Here is a 26,078-nt window from a genome sequence, read left to right as displayed (position 1 = left end):
CTGTTTTGTTCCCCTTGACCTTCGACCCCCCAAAGCCTCAGAGAACAGGGTGCTGTGGTTAGATCATGGAGGTTGGGAGTCAGGAGACCAGGTCCTACTTCCAACCTCCTGCCCATTTTCTTGAGGGCTGTTCCCTCCACTCCTCTGAGGTTCACTTTGCTTATCTAGAATAAGGGGGCTGATCTAGATTTGAACAATCTTGGAGGTCCCAGCCTCCTGGAGTGTCTGTGATGTATGTGTTCCTTAGAAGGCAGCCTGGCCACCCAGTGGCCCCTTCCAAGCAAATCTGCTCCACCCTTGTTATGGTTTGCATGTGACGTGTCCCCCAGAAGCTCACATGTGAGACAAGGCAACAAGGTCCAGAGGAGAAATGATTAGGTCATGGGAGTCTTAATCTAATCAGTGATTTAACTGAGTGGTAACTGAAGAGGTGAAGTGGTGGGGTGTGGCTAGAGGAGGTGGGAATTGGGGTGTGGCTTTGGGTATACATTTATATCTGGTTAGTGGAGTCTCTCTGCTTCCTGATGATGTGAGCTGCTTCCCTCTGCCACACTCTTCCACCATGATGTTCTTGGAGATCCCAGGAATGAAGTCGGCTTTCTATTGCCAGACTAAGACCTCTGAGCCAAATAAACCTTTCCTCCTCTATAATTATGCTGGTCAGATCATTTTAGTCACAGAAGCAAAAAAGTAACTAAAACAGAAATTGGTACAGAGAAGTGGAGTCTTTGCTGTGACTAACCTGATCATGTGGTTCTGTAGCTTTTGGAGCTTCCTGGAATTGGTGGGAGGAATTTTGAGATGCTTAGCAGTACAAGCTGGAAATGCTTTAGATTATTGTTAGTGGAGATTAATGGCCGATTCTGGTTGGGAGCTCAGAAGACCAGAATGGCAGTAGGGTCATGGTCAGGGAAGAGAGGGCTCAAGAAGGTTCAGAAAAGGAGTATTCTACGAGAATTTGGAATAGCGGCCATTCGTGTTACATTCTGGCTGAGACACTGTCTGCATTTTGCCCATGTCCTGAGACTTTCTGTGTGGCTGATTTTGGAAGCGATGGACTTCTTAATCTAGCGGAAGAAATGTCTAGGCAGCATAGCATTCACGAAGTGGCACGGATATTGCTGGCAGCTTTTAGCCAAATTTATTGTGATAATCAGGAGCAGAAGGCAGAGCATAAAGATTTGGAAAAAATGAATTTGAAAGGCCTGAATAAAACTAGGGCTAAGGAGGTTGCAGGTGTTCAAGACACAACTGCCACTACAGAAATGCTGGAGACTTCGCCCAGAGACAGTAAGAAAGATGGCTTGGGGCCGGGGTGGGGCTCAGCGGTAGAGCGCTTACCTAGTGTGTGTGAGGCGCTTTGGGTTCGATCCTCGGCACCGCATAAAAATAAATAAATAAAAACAAAGGTGTCCACCTACAACTAAAAGAATATTCAAAAAGAAAGAAAGAAAGAAAGATGGCTTGAGGGTACCTGGGGAGCTGGCAAGACCACACCCGCCTCAAGCTCAAGGAGTGAAGGTGAAAGTTCTCTTGAGAAGAGACCACCGGGGCCCCCCTCCTGCTCCAGGGAGCCCAGGAAGGTCTTTCAACCCGCGCGGTCACCCAGACACTCAGAGGCTGCGGCAGCAAGGGCCCCTGGAGCCCTGGCTACTGCTCAAGGTGGCAGCAGATCTTGTGAGCCACGTGGTGCTGGTTCTGCAGGAATGCGGGATGCTGGAGTTTGGGGGTCATGGAGGCTTCCGCCAAGATTGCAAAGGAGGCCTGGGAGGCCAGCAAAGTGCAGCAGGCTGGAGTCCCTATGGGCACCCCAAGAAGTCGAAGTGTGGAGATGTGAAGAGGAAGCCAGAGCTGCAGTGGAGACCCCCAAGGTTAAGAAATGCCAGTAACGTGGGACACTGTCCTAGGACAGCTAGAAGAACTGAGCCAAGAGGAAGGCCACTTGGGCTGAAATGAATAAGGCCACAGGGGCGGAGCTGCACATGCCATTTGGAAAGAACATCAAGATGCCCTGTGCCCCAGGTGCCGGACGTGGAGCTACAGGACCTGTTTGTCCAGCTGGATTTAGGTCTTGCTCTGGTCCTGTCCCTTCTTCCTATGCCCCTATTTTTATAAATGGAAGTGGTTACTTAGGACCTTTATACGTTGGATATTTGTAATTGCTTTCAATTTTATAGGAGCTCACAGCGCGAGATTGCCTGAGCCTCAGAGAAGTCTCTGAACTTGAACTTTGAGCAATCGGAACCGTTGAGACTATGAGGACTCTTGGAAGTGGACTCATGTGTTTTGCATTGTGAGATGGTTGTGAGCTTTGGGGGGTCAGGGGGGTGGGGTGTTACGCTTGGATGTGAGGTGTCCCCCAAAAGCTCACGTGGGAGACAATGCAAGAAGGTTCAGAGGAGAAACGATTGGGTTGTGAGCGTCTCGATCCAGTCAGGGATTCAATCCCGATAGGGACTGACTGCGTGGTCACTGAAGCGGTGGGCCGTGGCTGGAGGAGGTGGCACTGGGGCGTGGCTGTGGGTATATATTTGTGTCTGTCGAGTGGAGTCTCTGCCTCCTGATGATGTGAGCGGTTTCCCTGTCACTCTTCTGCCATGATGTCCAGCCTCACCTTGAGCCCTGAGGAATGGAGCCAGCCTTCCATGGACTAGGAGCTCTGAAACGGTGAGCCCTCAAATAAACTTTTCCTCTTCTATAATTGTGCTAGTCAGATCCTTATGGTCACAGGAGTGAAAAAGCTGACTAAAACAACCCTGAAGGCTCTTATGCTCATGGGGATATTCCCTCCTGGCTCCAGCTACATCTTGGTCCCTGGAAGACTGTGCCTCCTGGGGAGCAGGCCAGTCTGCTGACCATTCTCTCCCAGGCCTACCCAGTACCCATTAGTTACTCAGTAGCCATAATGGTTATCAGATCACTGACAGGTTTCACAGCACCAATTAACATTTTGAGGGAGTACATTCATATAATCTTTACTATAGTATTTTGTTAAGACTGTTCCATTTTGTAATTAGTTATGGTTGTTAACCTTTTCCTGTGACTAATTCATAAATTAAACTTGATTATACGTATGTACCTATGTATGTAGAGGAAAAAACACACTATGTGTGGGGTTTGGAATAATCTGCAGTCTCAGGCATCTGTTGGAGGTTTTGGTATGTGATTCTACAGATGTGGGGTGACTACTGGACCCAACCCAGGCTTCATAAAAGGGTTTGGGGGAGAGACTCTGGAGGCCAAGTTACTTTGAACAGCTTGGAGGTGAAATAGTGCCAGACACCGGATGTGGCCCCGGTAGTGCTGGCTGGGTAAAGGACCCCAGCGACATCTCAGAGGCACTGACGGAAGGTGGGTCTGGAACCCTGGATGTCTCCAAACAGTATGTCAGCAACTAAAGTAATTGTTTTAAAAAATTACATTGTGACCTCATGTTAAGTTTTTGAAAATGTTTCTAAAAATACCAGATACATGGGTCGTCCTGTAAGCCTGTGCGCCAAGGGCAGACGCAGCAGAGGAAAAGGAAGGGCTCAGAAGCTTTTCCACTCGGCATCCGCGGAGCCCAGTCCTTCCAGAACAGCCTTACCTCGTCTATCTTGGATTGCCGGCAAGGGAAAGAAAATGTGAATCCCACGGGTAAATTCTTGTCCTTAATCTTCCTTTTCTCCATGAAGTCCCCCAGGCACTCGGCGACATGATCAAAAAGCTAGAAGGAACACCAGAGAGCAGTCAGGTGGGACGAAGGGGCCTGAGCACGTAGTGGGGGGAGTGTAATGGATTCCATCTCGTCTACACAGAAAGAACCACGTCCACCTGAGGGTCCTGTCCCCACAAAAGCTACTCAGATTAGGAAGTGTCTCAGACCCTCAGAAGGAACAGGCCTCTCAGCAGTCACTGACCTATGTCATCTGGGTGCTGAGGAAACTTAGAAATAACAGAAAATCAGTGTATCCCTCCGTAACGCACTGGCCGTGGGCCTCCATCCGCCACCAGGTGGAGTGGCCTTCCGGCCCCTTTCCATGCTGACTTCTCAGTGAATTCCAGAAACTGCATGGCAACTCCACAGCCCCTAGCCCACTGGAGTGACAGACAGGCTTCAGGATAACACGCACACCAAAAAGTGCGCTTACCCTACATTCTCACAGACTGCCCCTGCCTGTCACCAGCACCCACATCAGGAAACACTACATGGGGCCTAGGGTGCATATAGTTCAGTGCTTAACATGCAGGAGGCCTTGTGTTGCATCCTTAGCAACAGACAGATATTTTTTACTTAAAAAAAAAAAATTATCCAGGTGCAGGGGTGCACACCTATACCGTGTCTCAGGAGGCTGAGGCAGGAGGATGGCGAGTTTCAAGGCCAACCTCAGCAACTTAGCAAGGCCCTAAGCAGCTAGTGAGACCCTATATCTCAAAAACTATAAAAAAAGGACTGGGGATGTGGCTCGGTGGTTAAGCGCCCCTGGGTACAATCCCCAGTACAAAAATAAATAAATAAACACATTGGCAAGACCCAGATGCCAACCTCACATCCATGCAGTAACTTCCACTGCCACCCTCATTTCTAACACCCTCGACTCATTTTCCTGGGTGTCTGCGTTTTCTCGCTCTACAATACCTGTGTGAGAGCTATCCATGCTGCATGCATCCCTATGGACTCTGCATTTTAATTGCTACACAATATTCCATGGTGTGAGTATTCCACCACTTATTGACTACACTGCAGTTTAAGCTGGCCCCCCTCTACAACACACCTCTGATTAACAGGTGCACACACATCTTAGGAATCCACTAGGAAGAGCCCAAAACACTGACACTCTAGCTTCTGCACAGGCAAGCGACCAATGATGAGAGACTGGTCACCTCTAAATGTTTTAGATCTTCAAATAACTCCCCTCTTTTATAACCAGAACTGAAGACAGATTTCTATGTGTGTTCCAACCAGAGAAAAGCTTAGTAGAAATAAGAACCTCCCTTTTCTTTAGTGCTATGCCTCTATGAATACAGCCTGTACGTATGTATGTCAGTCTTGGTAACCTCCCTGTCTTTTTCACAGGGCTATCGTGACACTAGACCTTCCTTATATATGGGACTAACACAGCCACCAGGCTTCTTGGTTCTCAGAAGAAAGCAGCGTTGAAAAGGCCAAACCACTCAGGCACATAAAGTAGCTCCAGTCAGGCTCAGAGGAGGCCACCTGCCTGAAGGGTTTCCTTGGAGGTGTGTCCTTGAGAGGGAGCCAGGAGTCATTGCTGCCACTCCCAAGTTCCCCAGGTGCCCGACCCAGTTCTAAAGGCAAACTTAGGGTAAAAGAAACCTGATCCGTTTTGACTGAGGAGAGAGGCTCTGTCCTGAGCCACTCTTTTTCAGACGGCGCCGCATCTTTGAAGGGACACATGACAACCTCCCTGGAGAACCCGGCTAAGCTTCCGGTGACCTATATTTCCGACTGATATAAACCCATTATTAAGTCAGTGCTCGTGCCCCCGAGCCATCTGCACTCAGAAACTCCTGCGGACTCCCCAGCGGCAAGCCAGGCAGAGGCGGGGAGGCTGCCCAGGAAGAGGCTGGAGCCCTAGCGACAGGACACAGAAACCGAGTCACACGGCGGGCCTAACCCAGGCCCGGAGCCAAGCCAAGCCCAATCCCTGGAGCCTCGATTGAGAAGAAAAGGCCATTTCTGTGGAATTTCCACAACCCCGGGACTCTAGCTTGCTCAAGGAGGCAGGAAGCCCGCCCAGGGCTGGCCAGAGCCTGCAGTCCACCAGGAAGCAGGGAGGTGCCACCTCAGGGTACACTGTAGCATCTACAGAAGCTTTAATGTTGTTCTTTCCTGACAAAATGCTTATTATTTTAAAGATACAGAGACTCAGAGACTCAGTCCCTCTGACCCAGGATGGCAATGGCTACGACAAAAAAAATTCAATATTTATTATCCAAAATTCCCCCAGCTAAGGGATTTTTTTTTTTTTTTTTTTTAATTTTGCACTGGGGATTGAACTCAGAGGTGCTTAGCCACTAAGGCACAGCCACGTCCCTTTTTATTTTTTTTATTTTGGAACAGGGTTTTGCTAAATTGCTTAGGGCCTCACTAAGTTGGTGAGGCTGGCTTCAAACTTAACGATCCTCCTGCCTCAGCCTCCCAAGGTCTCTGGGATTACAGCTACTATGTCCAGCCCTGAGTCACATTTTAATACTGTTGTATTTGTGCTTCTGATTTATTAAAGTTTAAAATTACACTAAGGCTTTGAGGCACTGTGTGTGTGTGTGTTTAGAGGGGAGAGAAGGATAAAGGGAAGAGCTGACAACCGGGGAATTTAGATGAAGGGGGTACAAAGGAGTTCCTTGTGCTTGTCTTAGAACTTCTCTGTAAGTTTAATAGTATTTCAAATAAAAGATTTAAAAATCTTAAAACACCCATATAAGCCAGGCGTGGTGACACATGCCTGTAATTCCAGCAGCTCGGGAGACTGAGGCAGGGGGAGCGAGTTCAAAGCCAGCCTCAGCAACCTAGCAAGGCCCTAAGCAACCTAGAGAGAGACCCTGTCTCTAGATAAAATATAATAAGGGCTGGAGATGGGGCTCAGTGGTTAAGTGTCCCTGGGTCCAAAAACACAACAAAACACCCATATATCCCCCATGATTACAAGCCCAAAATTCACCACTGTTCACAGTTCCTGAGTCTGAGCAGCTCCACAGGCAGGAGGACGACCCTGGTCACCGGAATCCTCCAGGGTACAAGTCAAGAAGAGACCTCAGAAGGAAGACTCTCCGATACCAATCCTAATACCCACCCAGCTTCCAGAGGAGAGGCTCCCATTTTTGTCTCTGTTCTTCATCTTCCCACTCTCTTCCCGTGTCCTCTGGTCTATTCTCCTTCCCTACATGGCCCTCACATTCCCTTGCCATCAAAATTTGTTTGAATAAAAGACAGAACCCTGCCTAGGTGTTCCAAGTTGGGGACACTATAACTTCTAGCAGTCAGATCACCCAAGGCCACATCCCAGTGACTAGTTATTAAACAGCTGAGCCTCCAGGTTCCCATCCATAAAATGGGAATGATAACAATACCTGCTTCATGAGGCCATTGTGATGATTAAATGCGTTAATACAAATGAAGTGTTTGTATCCCTGACTTGCGCACAACGAGCACTATTAAGTATCTGTTGTAATGATACAAAATGATACCACCATCACAGAGGCAAAGGGAAGAAACAGAGGGCAGGAAACAAAGTTATCCTGAGACTTAGAGGGGAAGTTAGGGACAGAGACTGGAAGAGGGGGACTGTGGTTAAGAAGGAAGTCAGTGTGGGAGTGAATGTGGGGGACCCCTGAAGGAACAAACCCTGCCCCTGAAAGGCCAGGACGGAGCCCACTGAGGATGTCTGCAGAGTGACGGTCTCAGTGGGGAAGGCACCAGGCTTAGGTGGTTCAACCCGAGTCACGGGAACAGAGGGTGACAGGCCAGAGCCTGTTGCCAAATGAAAGGACAACGTGCCCAACCTGACACCGCTGGCCACCTGCCGGAGGAGTGGTGCAGAGCCTCCCGGGGCCCAGCAGCTGCCTGCCCACCCGGGTGAAGGGGCCAGTCACTGAAGCCCAGTCAAGAAGGGGCCATGAAGAACCGCCAGGCAGGGTCCCCAAGGACTGGTCCACACCTGGTTCAGTGGCAGGCTGTAAAGTGGCTGCAGTGATAGTGTCCCCTTCACTGCTCACTGTAATGGGGTCACAATGCTCTGAACCCCAACCCCAGTGAGTAAGTTGAAGGCTGGATTAGCCCGTGTTTCCTGGACAAAGAAAGGCTGGGTGGCTGGTCCCTGGTCCCACCCACGCTAATTTAGGAGTTCGGAGGAGACCCTCCTGGGTCTCATCTCAAAGTCCATCCCAGAAACAACAGATCCGCTGGGAGAACTCAGTTGTGAACTTTCCGGGAACACACCCTCCCTACAGCAAACATCTGGCAAGCTCTGAACGGTACCCTGCACCACAGCCCTGACCAGGAGGAAGCACAGCCCAGAGAGCTGGACGACCAGAGGAGAGCAGCAGAGCGCCTGCGTGAACACCCAAGCGGAGTTCCTGAACGCTGGTCACGGGGCCCTGAGGAGCTAGGGACCCATTACTCACAACAACTGGACAGGCGGGGGAGGGTGGTGGCCCTTCCTGGACATGCCAATGGCCCGCAGCCACAGGACAGCAGCCTTCCCAGGGCCCAGGAGGAAGTGGGTCTCAGGTACAAGTGTCAGAGGAGGGGACCATGAATTCCAAAGCAAGCCCTGCTTCTCTCTTTGCTAGGCCAAGGTTGTACACATGCTATTCAACCAAGACCCAGAACCCTTCGGTTTCCTGCCCAACAAGGTCACAGTCACAGCCTACGGGGGTCTGGACTTTGACCAGAGGGTGATGGAGAAGGAGCATTTCTAGCCAAGGGCTGAGCTAAAGCTGCTGGGAACCACCCAGGATCCTCCAGGAATGAGAGATCTGCCCCACAGAGTGGCGAGGCCTGCCCTCGCACCCCTCACCTGTGAAAGTCTGAGCCCCCACGCCCACCCGCCAGTGCACCCAGCACAGTCCAGCCGTCACAGCCACCACATCCTTCACCAGGGGTTCTTAACATGTACACTAGGAGGGCCTCCTTCCAGAGGCCCCCGTCAGGACACCAATGCTCAGAAGCCTGGTCCCAGGAGGGCTGACCTACGAGAGAGGGGACCCACCTGACTTCCACTGCCATGCACGATGCTCTCTGGGGTGTCGTAAGCCTCGGACTCCATGTGAACATTCTGGTTTTTCTCGTGATTCACTTGCACCCGCAGAATTCGAAAGGAAGACCCACCAAGATCCAGAGCAATGAAATCTCCTTTTTCTGTTTAGGGAGAAAACAGGTGTCTCATCAGATTCCAGCATCAGAAGGCCACACATCACGCCCACTTCCTGGCCCTGGCCCTGTGTGCCTCCCGCTAATGCACAGTGCTTTCAGAGAAAGCAGGAATCATACTGATCCCACCCAACCTCTGCCCTGTGGAGAAAAGAAACCCCATCCCACACCAGCTCCCCAGGCAGAAAGGGCTTGGAGAAACATGTCTTTTTTTTTTTTTTTTTTTTTTTTTGGTGGCGGGGGCGGGGGGAAAGGGGGACCAGGCACTCAACCACTGAGCCACATCCCCAGCCCTATTTTCTATTTTATTTAGAGACAGTGTCTCACTGAGTCGCTTAGTGCCTCCCCATTGCTAAGGTTGGCTTTGAACTTGCAATCCTCCTGCCTCAGCCTCCCAAGCTGCTGGGATTACAGGCATGTGCCACTGTGCGTGGCCTGTCTCTTGCTTCTGACCACAGGGAATGGAAGTACTGAATTAGAACAAAGTTCATTCCATCTTCTCTAACATCTTACCCAATTTCAAAAATAGCACCACTACCCACAAGTAAAACTTACACAGCATTTCAATTCAGAGAAAACCCTACACCTGAGGGCCATCCCATGCCCTGGGCTCCTTCCATAGGTTCAGACTGATCACTGCACAGGGCGGTTCTTACATTGTTGTGGTAAAATATACATAAAACTTACCAATGTAACTCCTTTAAGAATACTGTTCAGGGCTACTAAGTACATTCACCATATTGAGCTACCATCACTATCCATTTCCAAACCATTTTCATCACCCCAACAGAAACTCTGTAACTATGAGGTGATGACTCCACCCCCACCCCCAGTCTCTGATAATCTCTGTTCTACTCTCTCTAAAATTTGCTTATTCTGGATATTTCATCTACGAGGAATCATGTACCATTTGTCTTTTTCTAACTGACTTCTTCCACTTGGCGTAATGTCTCCAAGGTGCATCCAGGTACCCCTGCTTGCCCTTACCCAGGTCAGACCACCAATTCGCACATAAGGACTGCTATTCTGATTTGGTTTGTTTCGTTTGTTTTGAATTTCCACAATCCAACAGTGCCGGGGACTCGAACCTGGGTCTCGAGCTTGTGAGGCAAGCACTCTACGTGATGGTCTATATCGCCAGCACAAGGACTGCTATTGACCTCCGCATAAAAACCTAGATCCATACAGAAAAGATGTGCTGTCAGCATACTGACATCATCTCAGGCCGAAATCACTCACGGGCCTAAAACTTCAGAAAGGGTCATTTCTCTATTTCCTCCTACACAGAGCAAGCCATAAAAATTTTGGGATGGAGGTAGGGAGAATGTCCTTCCTCTACTGAGGCCAGGAAACAGCCTCAATCGCCAGAGATGGCCCTCTGGGTTCCCAACTAAACCAACTGAGGCCACACATTGTCCACTGGCTTCTGCACCCGCCATGTATTTCTTTTTTTCTCTTTCTTTTTTTTTTTTTTTTTTTTTGGTACTGGGGACTGAACTCAAGGGCACCTAACCACTGAGTCACATCCCAGCCCTTTTTTATTTAGACACAGGGTCTTACTGAGTGCTTAGGGCCTTGTTAAGTTGCTGAGGCTGGCTTTCAACTCTTGATCCTCCTGCCTCAGCCTCCCGAGCTGCTGGGAGTACAGGTGCTAGGACTACCGTGCCTGGCTAGTCCATCTCTTCTTAGTAACATCCCCAAATTTTAAGTCCCCCATCCAGGACCAGACATCCACTGGTTCTGTCATTCCTTCACAAATTTGTTGTTCTTTGTCTAGAACAATCTAAAAGTCAGGGTTGGGGTGTAGCTCCGTAGTGCAGCAACTGCCCAGCATGCCCTGGATTTGAAGGATCTCCAGCCATGCAAAAAAATAAAAATAAAAAAACAGACGAAAAAGAGAAGGCCTCAGTCCCACAAGAGTCAATACCAGACTGCTTTGAAGCATCACCCTTACCCAGAGAAGAACCATTATTATTATATTTTATATAGCAGCGTTATTGAAAGGTAGTTCACATGCCACACAATTCACCCACTTATAGTCTACAATTCAGTGGCTTTTAGTATTTTCAGAATTATGCAACCATCACCACAACCAGTTTTAGGAGCATTTTCTTCAACTCAAAAAAACCCAGTATCCTTTATCACTTCCAAAAGCCCTCATCTCCCTCTGCCCCAGCATCCACCAATCTGCTTTCTGACTTTACAGACTTTCCTAGTCTCCATCTTTCACATGAATAGCATCATACAGAGTATGTGGCCTTTCATGACTGGCATCTTTCCCTTGGCGAAAAGTTTTTTTTTTTTTTTTCTTTTTCCCAGTACAAGGGATTGAACCCAGGGCCACTTAACCACTGAGCCACATCCCCAGCCCCCCCCCCCTTTTTTTTTTTTTTAATTTTAAGACAGGGTCTCACTAAGAGCAAAATGTTCTTAAAGTTCATCCCTTTTGGTATTGGTATTTCATTCCCTTTTGTGACCAAATAATGCCCCGCTATCTGGATATAGCACATTTTATTTATACATTCATCCACGGATGGTGGATACAGGGCATGTTACATGAATAAAGCTGCTATGAACAGTGGTGTTTGTATGTGAACATATGTATTTATTTCCCTTGAACATGCAGAATTGCTGTGTCAAATGACAAATCCACATTTACTTTTTTGAGATATGGTCACTATTTTCAAAAGCAGCTGCATTTTCCATTCCCACCTGTGATATAAGACATTACCAATTTCTCTACATCTTCAGCAATATTTGGGACTATTTTTATTATTTGCATTTTCTCAGTGACTAAGGATATCAAGTGCCTCTTCATGTGCTTACGCCATTTGTATATCTTCTTTGAAGATGTATCTATTCAGATCCTTTATCCATGTCTATTTTTCCCTTTGCCTGTTTTTAAAATTGCACTGGCTGTTTAGTGTTGAGCTGTTAGTTCTTTAAATATTCTAGATATGACCCGCAAGTGTTTTCTTTCTTTTTTTTTTTTTTGGGTGCTGGGGAGTGTTTTCTTTTTTTATATTTCGATGACATATAAAAACAGAAGTTAACTGGTCAGCTAATAAGTCAAACATGTAAGATAATAGGAACAAAATTTGATCTATTCAAGGAGGAACAATTTTGATAATTTGAATGCTGAAATGGAAATTCAGGTTTCTAATAACAAGCAGGTTTCCCCAATCTAGACTTTTTTTTTTTTTGAAATTTTAAATGTTTTATTCCTTTTTTTTTTTTTTTTTTTTTTTTTTTGCAGTGCTGGGGATTGAACCCAGGGCCTTGTGCTTGCAAGACAAGCACTCTACCAACTGAGCTATATCCCCAGCCCATGTTTTCTTCTTAATAGGTTTTTTTTTTTTTTTTTAATACCAGGGATTGAACCACTGAATCACATCCCCACCCCTTTTTTAATATTTATTTTATATATATTATATTTATTTTATATTTTTTGTATTTTATTTAAAGGCAAGTTCTTGCTGAGTTGCTTAGGGCCTCACTTAATTGCTGAGGCTGGCTTTCAACTTGCCATCCTCCTGCCTCAGCCTCCCGAGTCTCTGGGATTACAGGCGTGCAAGACCACACCTGGCTCTTGAAAGCATCTTAATGCACAAAAGTTTTTAATTTTGATGAAGTGCAACTTTACCTTTTCTTTTGTTGTTTATACCCTTGGGGTTTGTATTTAAGACCCCATGGCCAAATCCAAGGTCACAAAGATTCACACCTGTATTTTCTTTTAAGAGTTTTATGTTCAGCTTTCATTTAGGTCTTTAATCCATTGAGTTAATCTTTTGTATATAGTGTGAGTTAAGGGTTCAACCTCACTCTTTTGTTTGTGGATATTCAGTGTCTCAATGTCATTTGTTGTTTCCCTCATTGAATAGTCTTGGCACCCTTGCCAAAAACCAACTGACCGTAAATGTCGGAGTTGGTTTCTATACTCTCATTTTGGCTTCATTGATCTCTATATCTATCCTTCTATCAGTATCACTCAGTTCTGATTAGTTGTTTGTAGTAAGTTTGAAATTGGGAAGTGAAAGTCCTCCAACTTTGTTCTTTTTTTAAGATTGTTTTGGGGTATTCTCAGTTCCTTGGGCTTTTTTTTTTTTTTTTTTTTATGTAATGGTTGCTTTTGGTTTTTAAAAAAAAAAAAAGGTATTCTCTTTTATCCTGTGGACACACTCTGTATTTGACTTAACTAAGCTGTGAGCTCTGACACACAGCTGTATTTCTGGAACTTAGAACGATATTTGGCATATAGTAAAAGCTCAACAATGAAGGTGTGAAGGAATGAACGAACGAACAAACCAAGGACTCCACTAATTTCAGAGTTCCCTCTTAAATTCCACATGGAAAGGACTATAACGAAGGAAAGATTCTCTGCATTTGCCTTGGGACCCAGGATAGCTTGCTATTTTTTCTTTCTTTCTTTTTTTTAGTACTGGGGATTGAACCCAGTGGTGCTTAAGGACTGAGCCACGTCCCCAGCCCTGTTTTCTATTTTACTTAGAGACAGGGTCTCATTGAGTTGCTTAGGGCCTTGCTTTTGCTGAGGTTGGCTTTGAACTTGCGATCCTCCTGCCTCAGCCTCTCAAGCCACTGAAATTACAGGTGTGTGCCACCATGCCAGCCACCCAGGACACCTTGGAAGCTGCCTGACCACAGGGATCAGTGGCCCTGTTCATAATTAAAGGTGCCTCTGCTTGTGGTTCATGAAGCAAGAAGCAGTTATACCACTGGTTGGTTTTTTAAAAAACAGCTTTATTGAAATAGAATTCACATATCAAACAATTAATCTATTTAAAAATGTACGATTCAGTGATTTTCAGAATATTTACACAGGTATGCAACCATCTAATTTTAGAAAATTTTCATCATTGCAAACGAAGTCCTGTGTTCATCAGCAGTCACTGCTGTCCTGTAGCAAGCTCTAACGTGCTTCTTGTCTCTATAGAGTTCCCTATTCTGACATCTCATATAATATGCGGTCCTCTGTGTCTGGCTTTCGATGACAGGGTTTTTTGCTTTCCTTTGTTTTGTTTTGCAGTACTGGTGATTGAACCCAGGGTGTTTTATCACTGAGCTACATCCCCAGTTCTTATTTCTTTATTTAGAGATGGGGTCTTGCTAAGTTGCTTAGGGCCTGGCTAAATTGCTGAAGCTGGCCTTCAACTTGAGATCCTCCTGCTTCAGTTTCTTCAGTAACTGGGATTATAGGCATGCACTACCACACCTGGCTATAGCACATTCAAGGTCATTCATGTGTGACATGCACCAGTACTTCATTCCTTTTAATGAATTAATTGTATTATATGATAGAGAGATACCATGTGACGTTGCTGTTTTAAAATTATTTCTACAGTCCAAAGGAAAGAGGCCAAGGCAAAAGGCTAGGAAGCAGGTATCAAAGATTTATGGGAAATTTTGACCCTTACTTTGGGTATTGTTCAAATCAGTTTAAGGTTCTTCCTAGGTTCCCATTAGAATCCTAACCTCATGTACCTTATACCACCACCAGGTTAAAAACCTGAATTCAGTATGAAGTGGCTCCTCTCAGGCAGGTGAGTCACTAGAATGCAAAAAACACTATATTTTACTATCAGTTTTCACTCTCGGAGCCTTTCTCTACCGGTCACTAAGTATTTTATAAGCACCATTTTAGTTCTATCCTACCAACCTAATAAACAGGTACGTCATGATGCCCATGATGAGCAGGAAGGGGTTAGATAACTTGCCCAAGCCCACAACCAGTGAGTGGCAATGTCAGAATTCGACTATAAAACCCAGTTTCATAACCATGAACTCTGCCTCCTGAACAGAGCTCAGGGACAAAGATCCCCAAGCATGGGATCAGAGTGAGATTTCTGCATAGCAGCAACAGTTGTGGCTCTTTTCTGGGGCTCCTCAACATCCACAGTTCTTTGAGGCTTTTCAATTTTTTTTTTGCTTTGTTCTCTAATAAAGATAATGAAACAGAATCTGGTAAACAACTACAGACCACTCAGGCTGAGGGAATTCACAAGTGCGAATCCCATGCCAGGATGGAATTATGGGAACTTTTCCTTTTAACATTTTTATTTAATTAGCTCATTCACCACTGAATGTTTAAGTAAGTATCTGTTTCGTGTTTTACACTGGCTTTCCATCACAACTTCAGTGTTGTAAAGGAACCCAGGGCCTTGCGCAAGCTAGGCAAGCACTCTGCCACTCAACTCAGCTACGTCCCTACCCCCGTCATAACTAAAATAGCAAGGAAAAGCCTTCAGTCACAGCCTGGTCTCATTTTCCCATGAATTAGACAAAGCGGGTTTTCTGTCACTAAAGGTCCAGGTGATGGGGCTGGGAAGCCCTGTGGTTTATCAGTGCCCAGGTTGACACAGCAGCCAAGAGTCTGCAGCCTCTCATCTAGGAAGGGAACAGGTTTCTGCAGCACCTCTGCAGGTTCCAGGCCTGAAGTTTTTCCGACAGAATACTCAGCTGGCTGGAGATCAGGGAGGAGCCCAGGCAAGGCCAGTATACGGGGCTGGCCCACATTTCTGTGGTCCGCTCAGTCTTTCCAGGTAAGCCCAGGTCAGCAGGGTCCAAGAGAGATAGAGTCAGAGCTGAAAGGGTGGCTACAAAATGCCAGGACAAAGCCACCAACTAGACTCCACACACCGGCAAGTGGGAGTGATGGGCTTTCAAGGGGCCTTGATCAACAGCCACAGGTGGCAGTCACGAGGGATCTCTTTCAGCTGACCCCTCCCTGAGCAGCGGCCCTGGTTCTACTGGAAGGCATGCTTCGAGACTGCTAAGGAAAGGGGGGCTGCAGCTTAGGAAACACTGGACAAGCATTAACTCACCTCGCCTCCTGGGTCTTATGGATAAGGAAACTCCAACCAAACTGGCTGAATGCCATAATTAGGGTCAGGTCTGTGGCAAGGCCAGGGTTAACCCCACCCTAATCTCAGACTTGCAAATACTGAGATGCTTATTGTTTTTTATACGCATCTTGTCTTCTCAGTTGGATGAGAAGTAACTTGGAGGCAAAAGAAATGTGATCTGCCAACCTCCCTCTCCTGAGTGCCCAGCCCCGCACAAGGCAGGCAGTCAGCAGGTGGGCAGCTGGCTCAGTAGGGCCTATGGGCCAGTGGCATGCTGTTGGCTCCTAGAGGACACCAAGGAATGATTCTGGAAAGGTCAATGAGATTTCTGGTAAACTCTGTTGGATGTCTACTCACTTCCTAAGGCTGGGGGTGGGACTGACCACCTGCTCCAGCTGGGAACCGGGGGCATTCAGAGTCACCCATCTCAGTCATCCTGATCGGTTCAGGATGGACACATGGCCCACTCAGCCAGTCATGGCCCTCTCCAAGATTGTCACAGGTGCTATGGGGAGCCCTCTGGCTGGAATCCCTAGCTCGGAGGTGAGAAGTGTCAGTTGAGGGCTTCGGGGACCACCTCTGCCCTTGTAAGGGAGAGGTACCCAGGGATGAAGTCGACACAAGGGAAAGCGGGACTGACAGTGAAGGACACAGAGGCCGGACACAGAGGCCAACAGACAACTAGACTTCTCCGCTGCAGCAACCTAGAATTTCCCCATTTTTGCCTAAACGGATTTGAATTCTTTCAGCAACAACTAGAAGGCTCCCAGGTTCCATATTCTTTATTTAGAGAAGGTGTTCCTTCCAAATACCCACTTTCCCTGTACAACAAAGGGAACATACCACCCCTTGTATTTCAGGTTGGCTCCTAAGGGGTACAGTCACCCATGACAGAGGAACCAGTACTGCAGCCTGGAAGCTCACCCACTTCATGAGGGGTGGGGTGCCAGGATGGAGGTAAGAAAGGCTTCTTCCAAAACATCACAGAAGGTCAGTGAGCTGTTAAAAATTCTGCACCCTTCCTCCAGGGCTTGGGCTCACACATTTAGACCCAATGAGTAGGGTCCTTGACTGTCTGCATCGGTTAGGAAAGGCCCCCAAAGAATTCTTACCAAGTCAGTTATAAACTACACTGATGATGTGATGATATGACCCACTGGAAATCTTACAGTGCGTTACAGTTTCCAAAGTACCTTCACTTGGTCCTGATGACAGTCTTGAGACACAGCAGGGGCCATCAGGCCCATTTTACAGATGAGGAAATGGAGGCTCAGAGAAGCAAAGTGATTTCCCCAATATCAGAGAGTGAGTGGCAGCGCCAGAGATGTATCCAGCATTCTATATTTTTGCTACATTTACTTTTTCCCCTTTAACTAAAAGTCTTACAGCAGTGGACTTTCCTCCAACTTCCTCTTCAAATCTGTGGTCTCAAAAATGCCTTCCTGGCCCCTAGGGCCTCCTGCCTGCCGCTTCTCCCACCACGACCCATTCCCGCCAAGGAAGGGACAACCATTCTTCGAGAGAACGCTCATTAAACAAAAAATCTGAAGGGCCCTGGCGACTCTCTCCTTTCTAATGATAGCCGTCATTACCAGCAAATAATGGAAAACAAACACGGGGACAGATGTCTCTCGAGTGCAGCCTGCGCTGGACTACTGGGTAAACAGAAATCCACCTCCGTGAAGTGCCTACCTTTGCCCTGCGCTGTCAACGAGCCCCGCCACATTCCCTGCCATCTGCAATCCAGCCCCTGCCGAGAACTCCACACCTTCATCAAAACCTACCAGAAGACTAGCGGGCAGATTTCAGATGGAGGCGCCTTTTGGGATAAGCCAACCATCTTTCCAGACAGAAAAACTGAGACAACCTAACACCAGAGGAAGAAAAGGCAAAGTATTTTTTCTTCCTTTGGCAGGAACACAGGACTATTTATATTCAGGGCCCCAAAATAACTATGACCACAATATAAATCATTCAGTTTGCATGAAAATAAGATAATGGGACATCCCAAAGCTTCCAGTAAATATCTGTTTGCTTCTCTTTGGGTAAAGAACATGCTAGAAACCATGAGGGAGAAACTAATGTTCAAATTTATACACCCTCAGATAGCTTGCTACAACATCCTTCGTGATAAATAAGAGGAGGTCAAAGGGAGGTTTCATGAATGAAACACAGTTGGCGAAGTCTACCGAGAAAAAAAAATTACTATCCATAAAACAGTGTCCAAAGGGGGGAAAATTAGTTTAAAATGGGTTGATACATATCAGAATGTATGTATCAGAGGTCTTCGCGCATCTCACTAGAATTCCAAAACTGAGTCCATTTCTCCACAGTCAAGATCAGCAGCAGAGGAAAGGTGTGTTTCCTCCTTTGCCCTGGAAATCACATCTTCACGTCACAGGCTAGGGCATTTTTCCACCGAATGAGATCTATTTGTCCTTCTGTGGTTTGGGATTATCACTAAATCTGTCTCTGACTAATTACTACAGTCAAAGCAGTGATTAACGCTTCAAAAAGGGACCAGCAGCATGGTTTCCGAGTAAGGAGACCTGCATTCCGATCACTCCAGGAGACCTCCTGGTTCTTTGAGGGTGAACCCCAAGCCAGGGCAAGGCATGGGGGAAGCCCCTTCCTTCTCAAAGGGGCAGAGGTCAGACTGCAGTCAGGTATCTGAGACCTTGGCCTTAGTAGCAATGTCTCTGTGGCTGCAGGGACCATTCCAAGCAGAGTGTGGGCCCCAGGGCATATGAATCAAGCCCATCCATATCAGGAACAGTCACAGGAGAAAGGCTGTAGGATCTGTTTTAAATTGTACTATTCCCCTAAAAAGATACATTGGAGTCCTAACAAGCCCTACCCGTGAAATGGAGGCTTTGCAAATGTGATCGAGTTAAGGAGAGGTCACTGGCTGAGCCTAGTCCAATGACTGGCATCCTCAGTACAAGCTACAGGGACTCACCCTGCTGTGCACTGAGGGCTTGGGGAGTCCCTGAGGTTCAGGCCCTTTCTCATCTTTTGTCCTCCACACTGGTTTGTGCCCCTGAGAGGCCTACACAGCACCTATCAGACTGGAGGAGACAGAGGCTCAAAAGCAGGGCCCAGGCCGCTGGCTCCAATTCCACAAGCCTTCCGATGGTGTTCCCCAGCTCGGGCCTACAGCCACACAGCTCATCACAGGTGACTCATCGTTTAAGGCTCCAATGTTGAGAAACACCTTTATTTGATGTAACACTAGCAGAGAAAAACTGCTGCCAATAACAATTACAGGTATAATTATTAAACAAAATAGTCCTGATTTCAGAGATAGTCAAAAAAAGAATGAGTGTTTCAAAACAGATGAAATGTGATAGCACATGTTGGGGGGAAAGGCAATTAGGCCAAGTTAAAGAGGTTTCTTTCCTGCAGGGCTGCTCAGGGCCGTTAGTAGGTTATATCTACTATGTTTTCTTTCTTTCTGGTTTTGTTTGTTTGTTTGTTTGTTTGTTTGTTTTGGGATTGAATCCAGGGGCCTCTGACCACTGAGCCACATCCTCAGCCCTATTTTGTATTCTATTTAGAGACATGGTCTCACTGAGTTGCTTAGGGCCTCGCTAAGTTGCTGAGGCTGGCTTTGAACTCCCAATACTCCTGTGTCAGTCTCCTGGGCCGCTGGGATTACAGGTGTGCGCCACCAAGCCCCGCACTACCATGAAGCTTTAAGAGGGAACTAGAAAATGTGGTATTTCCCCAATGACTATGAGTTCTGGGCCTTGTTTTGAGGAACAACTGAAGGGGTAAATGGCTAGATTACTAGCACACTTAGGAGACCCTGGACACTGGAAATGGTGGGAAGAATAAGGGAAAAAGCCCCCCTAATAATTCAGAGTCCTCGTGGGACGGCGGGTTCAGGAGGGAAGGGAAGGAACCTGCTCCTCCTCCTTTCATGCCTGCCCTGGGCTGCTCACAAAGGACCAGGTGCATGCCGGGATCAGGTATCCTTCGGAGATCTCCCAAGCAAGCCCAAGCAGAAGCTCCCCTGGGGCTGCCCACTCCACCTCCTCCTCCTCTCCTCTTCTCTCAGCAAATCCATTAGTCCTGGGACGGCTCCTATGTTCCCAGGTGTGGGTGCCGTCCAGGGCTGGGAAAACATGCAACTGATCTAGAAGGGTCTACCTCCCCTAGCCCCAGGCATGAGAACACACCAGGGCACTCCAGACTCAGGTCACTCTGGTGGCCAGAATCCACTCAGGACTTCTTAAAAAGCTCATCGTTAGTAACCAATACCTCAAAGTGAACAAAAGGAAAGAGGTGGAATCCATTATACAATAGCCAAAGAAATGTCACCAGTGTTATGCCAATGTGCGTGCATGAGGCAAAGCCCATCTGCAGCCACACAGCAAATGGCACGCACCCCTCCCTGGGTCCCACACTACCCCAGGATGTCCGCAGGTCAGCTGTCAGCAGAGCAGGACTCCCCAGCTCCAGTCCATGACAGCCAGCTGCAAAGCTGCGGCGTTCCCAGCTCTGTTGCACAGACTGCACGCAAGCCACTTTACACAAGAGCCCCCAGAGCAGGAAGAAGAGCGGAGCGTGAAGGCCAGGCACTCCCGGTGTGTACTCACAAGAAGCGCCCAACTTCCTCGTGACCTCCCTCCCCGCGGCACGCAGCAGGGGGACTCCAGCCTGGGGCACCAACACAGCCCCAGCGGGTTCCTGTGACGGGCCAAGACGCAGAACCCACTTCTGCAAACTAAAAACTATGGATTTGCTGGGCAGGACAGCCTGCACTGAGCAGGCCAGAGCCAAGGGCAGGGCTGATGCCACTCCTCTGGGAAGGAGTCCTGACAAGCCTCAGGGAACCCCTGAGCTTCCCACTGTATCATGAGCCACAGGGATGCAGACCAAGAAGATCTTTTTTTCTTTCTTTCTTTTTTTTTTTTTAATCCAACTCTACCTCCTTTCTTCATTTCTCTACTTTGTGGCTGTGTGGATTCAGCATCTAGGGGATTCATTCAAATGGAAACTTGAATACCCCAAGTCCAAGACCCACCTGGCCACTAGGATGGCTACATATCTGGGGCTCCACAGGGAGGGAGGCGGGCCTGGTGCCCTGATAGAAAGAGTCTCCTAAAGTGAATCTTTGTTGCTTTTGGAGACATAAGAGCAACCCACAGAGCTTTCCACAAAATCCAAACCACATTTTCAAAGCATCCCAAACCACCACACCATCAGGTCAATAAGGGCAGGTCAGCCTTGTCCAACAAGGGTAACCCCAGTGCCTGGCGCACGGTAAATGCTCAGTAGACATATGATGGACGGATAGATGGATGGATCAATCAATCAACGGATGGATGGGTAGATGGGAGAACAGAGGAACTGGTGAATAAACGTATGAACTCATGAAAGGTGGAAGGACGGTTTCGGAGAACATTCAGCCCTCAGAGCCAGTTCTCCGGGTGAGAGACTCACCTGAACCATCAGGGATGGACCTTACAAAGGTTGGCAACATCTTGACCGAGGCTGTTGGATTAAAATCCCGGGAGAGGCCATTCTTCATTTCCTTCCTGAAGCGTGTCATGATATCTATCAGAGTTTCATCGGAGAGCCGCATGGTATAGAGATACTTATCAATCTGGGGGAAGGAGAGAGGGAAGGAGAGTGAGGCTGAGGCTGTGGAAGGGTCATTTCAGCTCAAGCCTCGCTGGAGGAGGACAGGGTAGGGTGAGGAACCTGTGGGCCCAAGACAATCCAGCTCCTTCAGGCACATAACACCACAGGAGGTCACTCAACTGCCACCAACCATGCCACCTAGAGCGGGTTTGCAAGTGTTCTGGGCCCCAGTTCCTCACCTGCAAAATGAACTAGACAACTCCACGGTCCTTTCCAACCCTTGAATATAACATGGAAACTGCCCATCAGTCCCCCAGGACACAAAGGAGGCAAGTTTCCTCCAGCATAAGGAACACCTCAAGGCTCTTCCCTCTGAAAGGTGCCTGGCTCCTTGCAGTGGGCAGTGCCACGGAGGTTAAGAACAGGGCCTCCAGAGTCGGATTCAAGCCCAACCCTATTACTTAAAAGCTATGTGAATTTCTGTTTCCTTGACTGAAAACCTGAGACAATAAACAGAGCCTAACTCATAGGATGCTGCAAGATCAAAGAGACAGAGAGGCATGTAGAACATAGTAAGTGCTCACTAAACATCAGCTACTGTTATTAACATGAGACAGTTGTACTGATGGGCTTCCTTGGGCATAACATCGAGAAAGATAAAAATGGTGGCCAAGGGGTTAGAACCTTCAGAGAACATGGGGTGGCAGGTCCAGAGCACAAAGACCAAACCCCACACTCAGCCTATAAGGAAACAGCCCCGTGCACATGTGCAGAGGAGGCCTATGTGCCAGGGCCAACATGCCGATACCGCCACGCAGGCCACCCTGCCCTTCCTCACCCAACCTGCTGCTCTTCCTGGGTTCCCCCTTCTCCCCAAGCTTCCCAACCTTAACCTTAAGCCCCTGGGCTATTATTGGTTGTTCTTTCTTCCTAGTATCTTCCCAAGTATTTAACGGGGAAGTATTTAACAGGGGCAGGGGTGGGCGGAGTGGTGGAGTGCTTACTTGGCATGCGTAAGGTCCTGGGGTTCCCTAGCTCTCCCCAAAGAAGTGTTTACTGGGCACCTACTATTCAACACAGGTCCAGCAGACAGTGTGAGGGAGGTCACTGGTCGGACCGTCAAGAGCTAAATCAGGCAGGGCCTGAGGAACCATATAAACAAATTCAGACGAGATCCCAAAGCCAGGCGCGCCCGGGCACGTCCTTAAGGAGAATCCTACGATGAGCTGGTGTTCCTGAGAGACGGAGGCGTCTCCAGGTGGAGGATGCGCGGGCGAGCAGGAGCAAGACCCTGCAAAAAGTCACACTGCCACTCCAACCGGTGACGTCTTCCCTCCCACACTCCTCCCCCACCTCAGGACCATCGACCGCAGACAGCATATCCCTTCTGACATCCCCTGAGATCCCCAGGAGCAGCCCTTGGAACCCCCCAGCAGCCAGCCCAGAAGAAGAGCTCAAGCCACGCTGGCTGCTGGAGTAACACTACAATCACACGTACCTGTCGAGTGCGTTCACATCCAGTGTATCATTTAACTTTCAAAACGACCCTGTCGGGCGGAAGCTCTCAATCCCCATTTTACAGATGCAAAACTGAGGCTCCAAAAAGCTAAAAGATCGGTTCAAAGCACACAGCCAGGGCAGTGAGGTCTCACTCCTGGGGGATGCCAGGTCCCCCTACTCTGCGACCTAAGGAAAGCTGTTGAGGTTTTCTAGCCAGAGAGAAGTTTCTAGAAAAGGCAGAGCTCTCCATAGCTCCACGGCCACCCTGCCTAACTAAGGTGCAGTTCAGCACACGTAAGAATGCTGACACTTCAGGAAGGCACGTCAAACCCTAAGAGGGCCTAGAAGCTCCAGGGAAAAACAGAACAGGGCACGGAAGGCAGCCTGGCCCCCCGCTGCATGGTGGCAGGAGGCTCCTCCTGCTCAGGTGCATGCATCACCACGGGGCACAAACCCCTCTTGGAAGACACAGTGGAAACCAGAGTCAAAAGTGGGGTATAACTGGGGCAGAGCAGGAACTAAAACTAGGCCTCCTGGAACACCCGTGAATGACAAGCCAAGGGCAGCCCTGCCTGGTCCTCAGTAAGTCAGCCAGGGCCACTGAACCAGCGTAGATTCTGGGCCAGGTCTGGGCTGGCCAGGGAAGAAGTCACCTCCCAAGTGTCCGGCTCCGCTGCCAAGCCAGGCAACACCTGGTGCAGGACTCAGCGCCCTACGGACTGTGAGGCTTAAAGTGGCCCAGAAGCATCAGCACCAGAGAAGAGGTCATGTCAAGCCCACGGTGGAAACTCCCAGGAGCAGAGCACGGCCCCACACTGAACACCAGCCCTGCCCGGCCACCCCTGTCCACGCGGGAATGGGTGGTGAGGAGAGGGAGGGAGCGAGGAGTCGGGGGATCACTCACTCCAGCAAATTCACTCCAGGGTTCTGCAAGAACCCCAGTGGAAAGGGGGCCAAGGGCTTGGGAGCTGGGTCTATGGCCCTTGCAATTTTCCTATTTCTGTTCTCTCTACAGATATTTTCTTCACACACACACACACACACACACACACACACACTCACGTTTCCACTATCCTGTCCCGCCCCTTAGAATGCGCCTCCTGCAGGGCGCAGTGAAGGCACACCTACAATCCCAGTGGCTCTGGAGGCTGAGGTAGGAGGATCGAAGAGTTCCAAACCAGCCTCAGCAACTTAGTGAGGCCCTAAGTGATTTAGTCAGAACTTCTTTCTAAATAAAATACAAAAAGGGCTGGGATGTGGCTCAGTGGTTAAGCACCCTGAGTTCAATCCCCAGTATCCACCCCACAAAATGCTGCCTCCAAATCACTGTTGAGATTTACTGATGCTTTCCTGACAAATGTTGGTGGCTAAAGAACCCCTCCTGTCCCTGCAATCCCACCGCACACGGATGACCAAGGGCCCAGCCCAGCACCTCTTCCGGTGGCCTCTCCTGCAAGCCTCAGCCTTGGAATTTCACAGACGGGAGCACCCAGGAGCCATGAAAGGAACCCTTGGTCATCAAAGACTGACTCCCTAACATGATTCCTGACACAAGTGTGTGAGGTTCTGGTAAAACTGGTAGGCACACAGGGAGGTGCCAGGTCCCTGACGCCAGCAACACACATAGAGCTGGGTCCTGCAGATTCCGGCCAGACTGACGACAAGCAGGCCACCCACACAGAGCCTCCAGCCTCTTCCACCACCCCTGCAGGGGCGAGCCTTCCATGAGGGTGGGAGCCAAAGTGGATGCAGAGACCAGGCGCTCTTGCCCAAATACTGTCCAAATACTTGTCTTGAATAGTATTTTTTGCCAGGCATGGTGGTGCCCACCTGTAATCCCAGCAGTTCAGGAGGCTGAGGCAGGAGGGCTGCAAGTTCAAAGTCAGACTGCAACTTAGCAAGGCTCTAAGCAACTCAGTGAGACCCCGTCTCTAAATAAAATACAAACAGGGCTGGGGATGGGGCTCAGTGGCTAAGACCCCTCTGGGTTCAATCCTAAGTACAAAAAAAAGTATTTCTTGTGGACCAGGAGGGCCTTGACGCCCTCAGCAGTTCCCAAAGCTCTCAGGCGAGAAGACGTCAGCAGAGAGGCTGTGTTCTCTCTGCCAGGCCCCCAGTCCCAGAACCCACTGGCCCGCCCTGGGCTACACTCACAAACACTGCGGTGCCGACCCCAGTCCCACCTCCTGCCTGCAAGAGAATGTGCACAAGAAACAAATTCAAGACTGGACATGCCTAGGCGAGCAGGCTGGTGGTGGCAGGAGTGCCAGTAACCACTGGTAACGGGGCATTGTCACCTCCCATGGAAGGGGCACAGTCATGGAAAATTTCACTCCCTCTCAGCCACTCTTGTGTGAGGGTCAAGCAGGCAGAGCAACAGGCATGACTGAAGCTGCTGCTCAGCACAAGTTTTTCAAATAAACTAACTTTCTTTTTTCTTTTGGTACTGAGGATTGAACCCAGAGGCGCTTACCCACTGAGCCCCATCCCCAGTCCTTTTATATTTTATTTAGAGACAGGGTCTCCCTGAGTTGCTTAGGGCCTCGCTAAGTTGTCGAGGCTGGATTTGAACTTGTGATCCTCCTGCCTCAGCCTCCCGAGATGCTGGGATTATAGGCATGCACCACCAGGGCCTGGCTCAGAGGAACTTTCTGAGCTAGACATCACTTGCATAGGAAGTTGGGGAGCCAGCAGAGAAGGGTAAGAAGGCTGTTAGCTTATGGGCAGAGCGGATGTTTCAACATCAGATTCACTTCCCTTTCCAAGGAGACTGAGCCAGGAGAGAGTGGGTCCCGGGTGCTGCTTAACATCATTCATAATCGCTCACATGTGCAGAGGCCTCTGCCATTCATACTCAAGATGTCACACACTCTATCCGATTTGAACTTCACAGAAAGAGGTGAAATGAGCTTGTGGATGCCAAGTGGCAGACAGGAAGCAGGCATATGAATATGATGGTTCCTTTATTCCTGTCACTACGATCCGGTGAGAGAGGCAGGACAGATAGCATTAACGTCATTTCAGAGAGGAAATTGAAACCCATGACTCATGCACAAGCACATGGTTTGTAAGTGGCAGCAGGGTCCAGATTCCAGCTCTTGAAACCCCTCACTGGGGCTTCTCCTTGAGCATTTCTACTTTTTCTCATGGGTTGGAAAGAACAGGGGGGTGTAAACAAAAATAACTGGGTTCAAATCCAGGTTCTGCCATTTATTAGCTGTGTGATTTGGGACAAGTTATTTAACCTCTCTGAGTCA

General features: G+C 48.5%; 1 protein-coding gene across 1 annotated transcript in view; it reads right to left on the bottom strand.

The window, feature by feature from the left end:
- Positions 1–26,078, bottom strand: part of Hk1 (hexokinase 1) — a 73,875-nt gene that overhangs the window by 33,830 nt on the left and 13,967 nt on the right. Inside the window, exons 2-4 of the mRNA XM_047552598.1 lie at positions 21,181–21,343; positions 8,712–8,860; positions 3,587–3,706 (exon numbers count right to left, since the gene is read on the bottom strand). Of these exons, the coding sequence (XP_047408554.1) occupies positions 3,587–3,706; positions 8,712–8,860; positions 21,181–21,343 (432 nt within the window). The remainder of the gene's footprint in view (positions 1–3,586; positions 3,707–8,711; positions 8,861–21,180; positions 21,344–26,078) is intronic.

Source organism: Sciurus carolinensis, chromosome 5 (assembly GCF_902686445.1).
Source record: "Sciurus carolinensis chromosome 5, mSciCar1.2, whole genome shotgun sequence".
Lineage (NCBI taxonomy): Eukaryota > Metazoa > Chordata > Mammalia > Rodentia > Sciuridae > Sciurus > Sciurus carolinensis.
The sequence above is the reverse complement of the archived record's forward strand: the minus strand, read 5'-3'. Positions and strand labels throughout refer to the sequence as shown.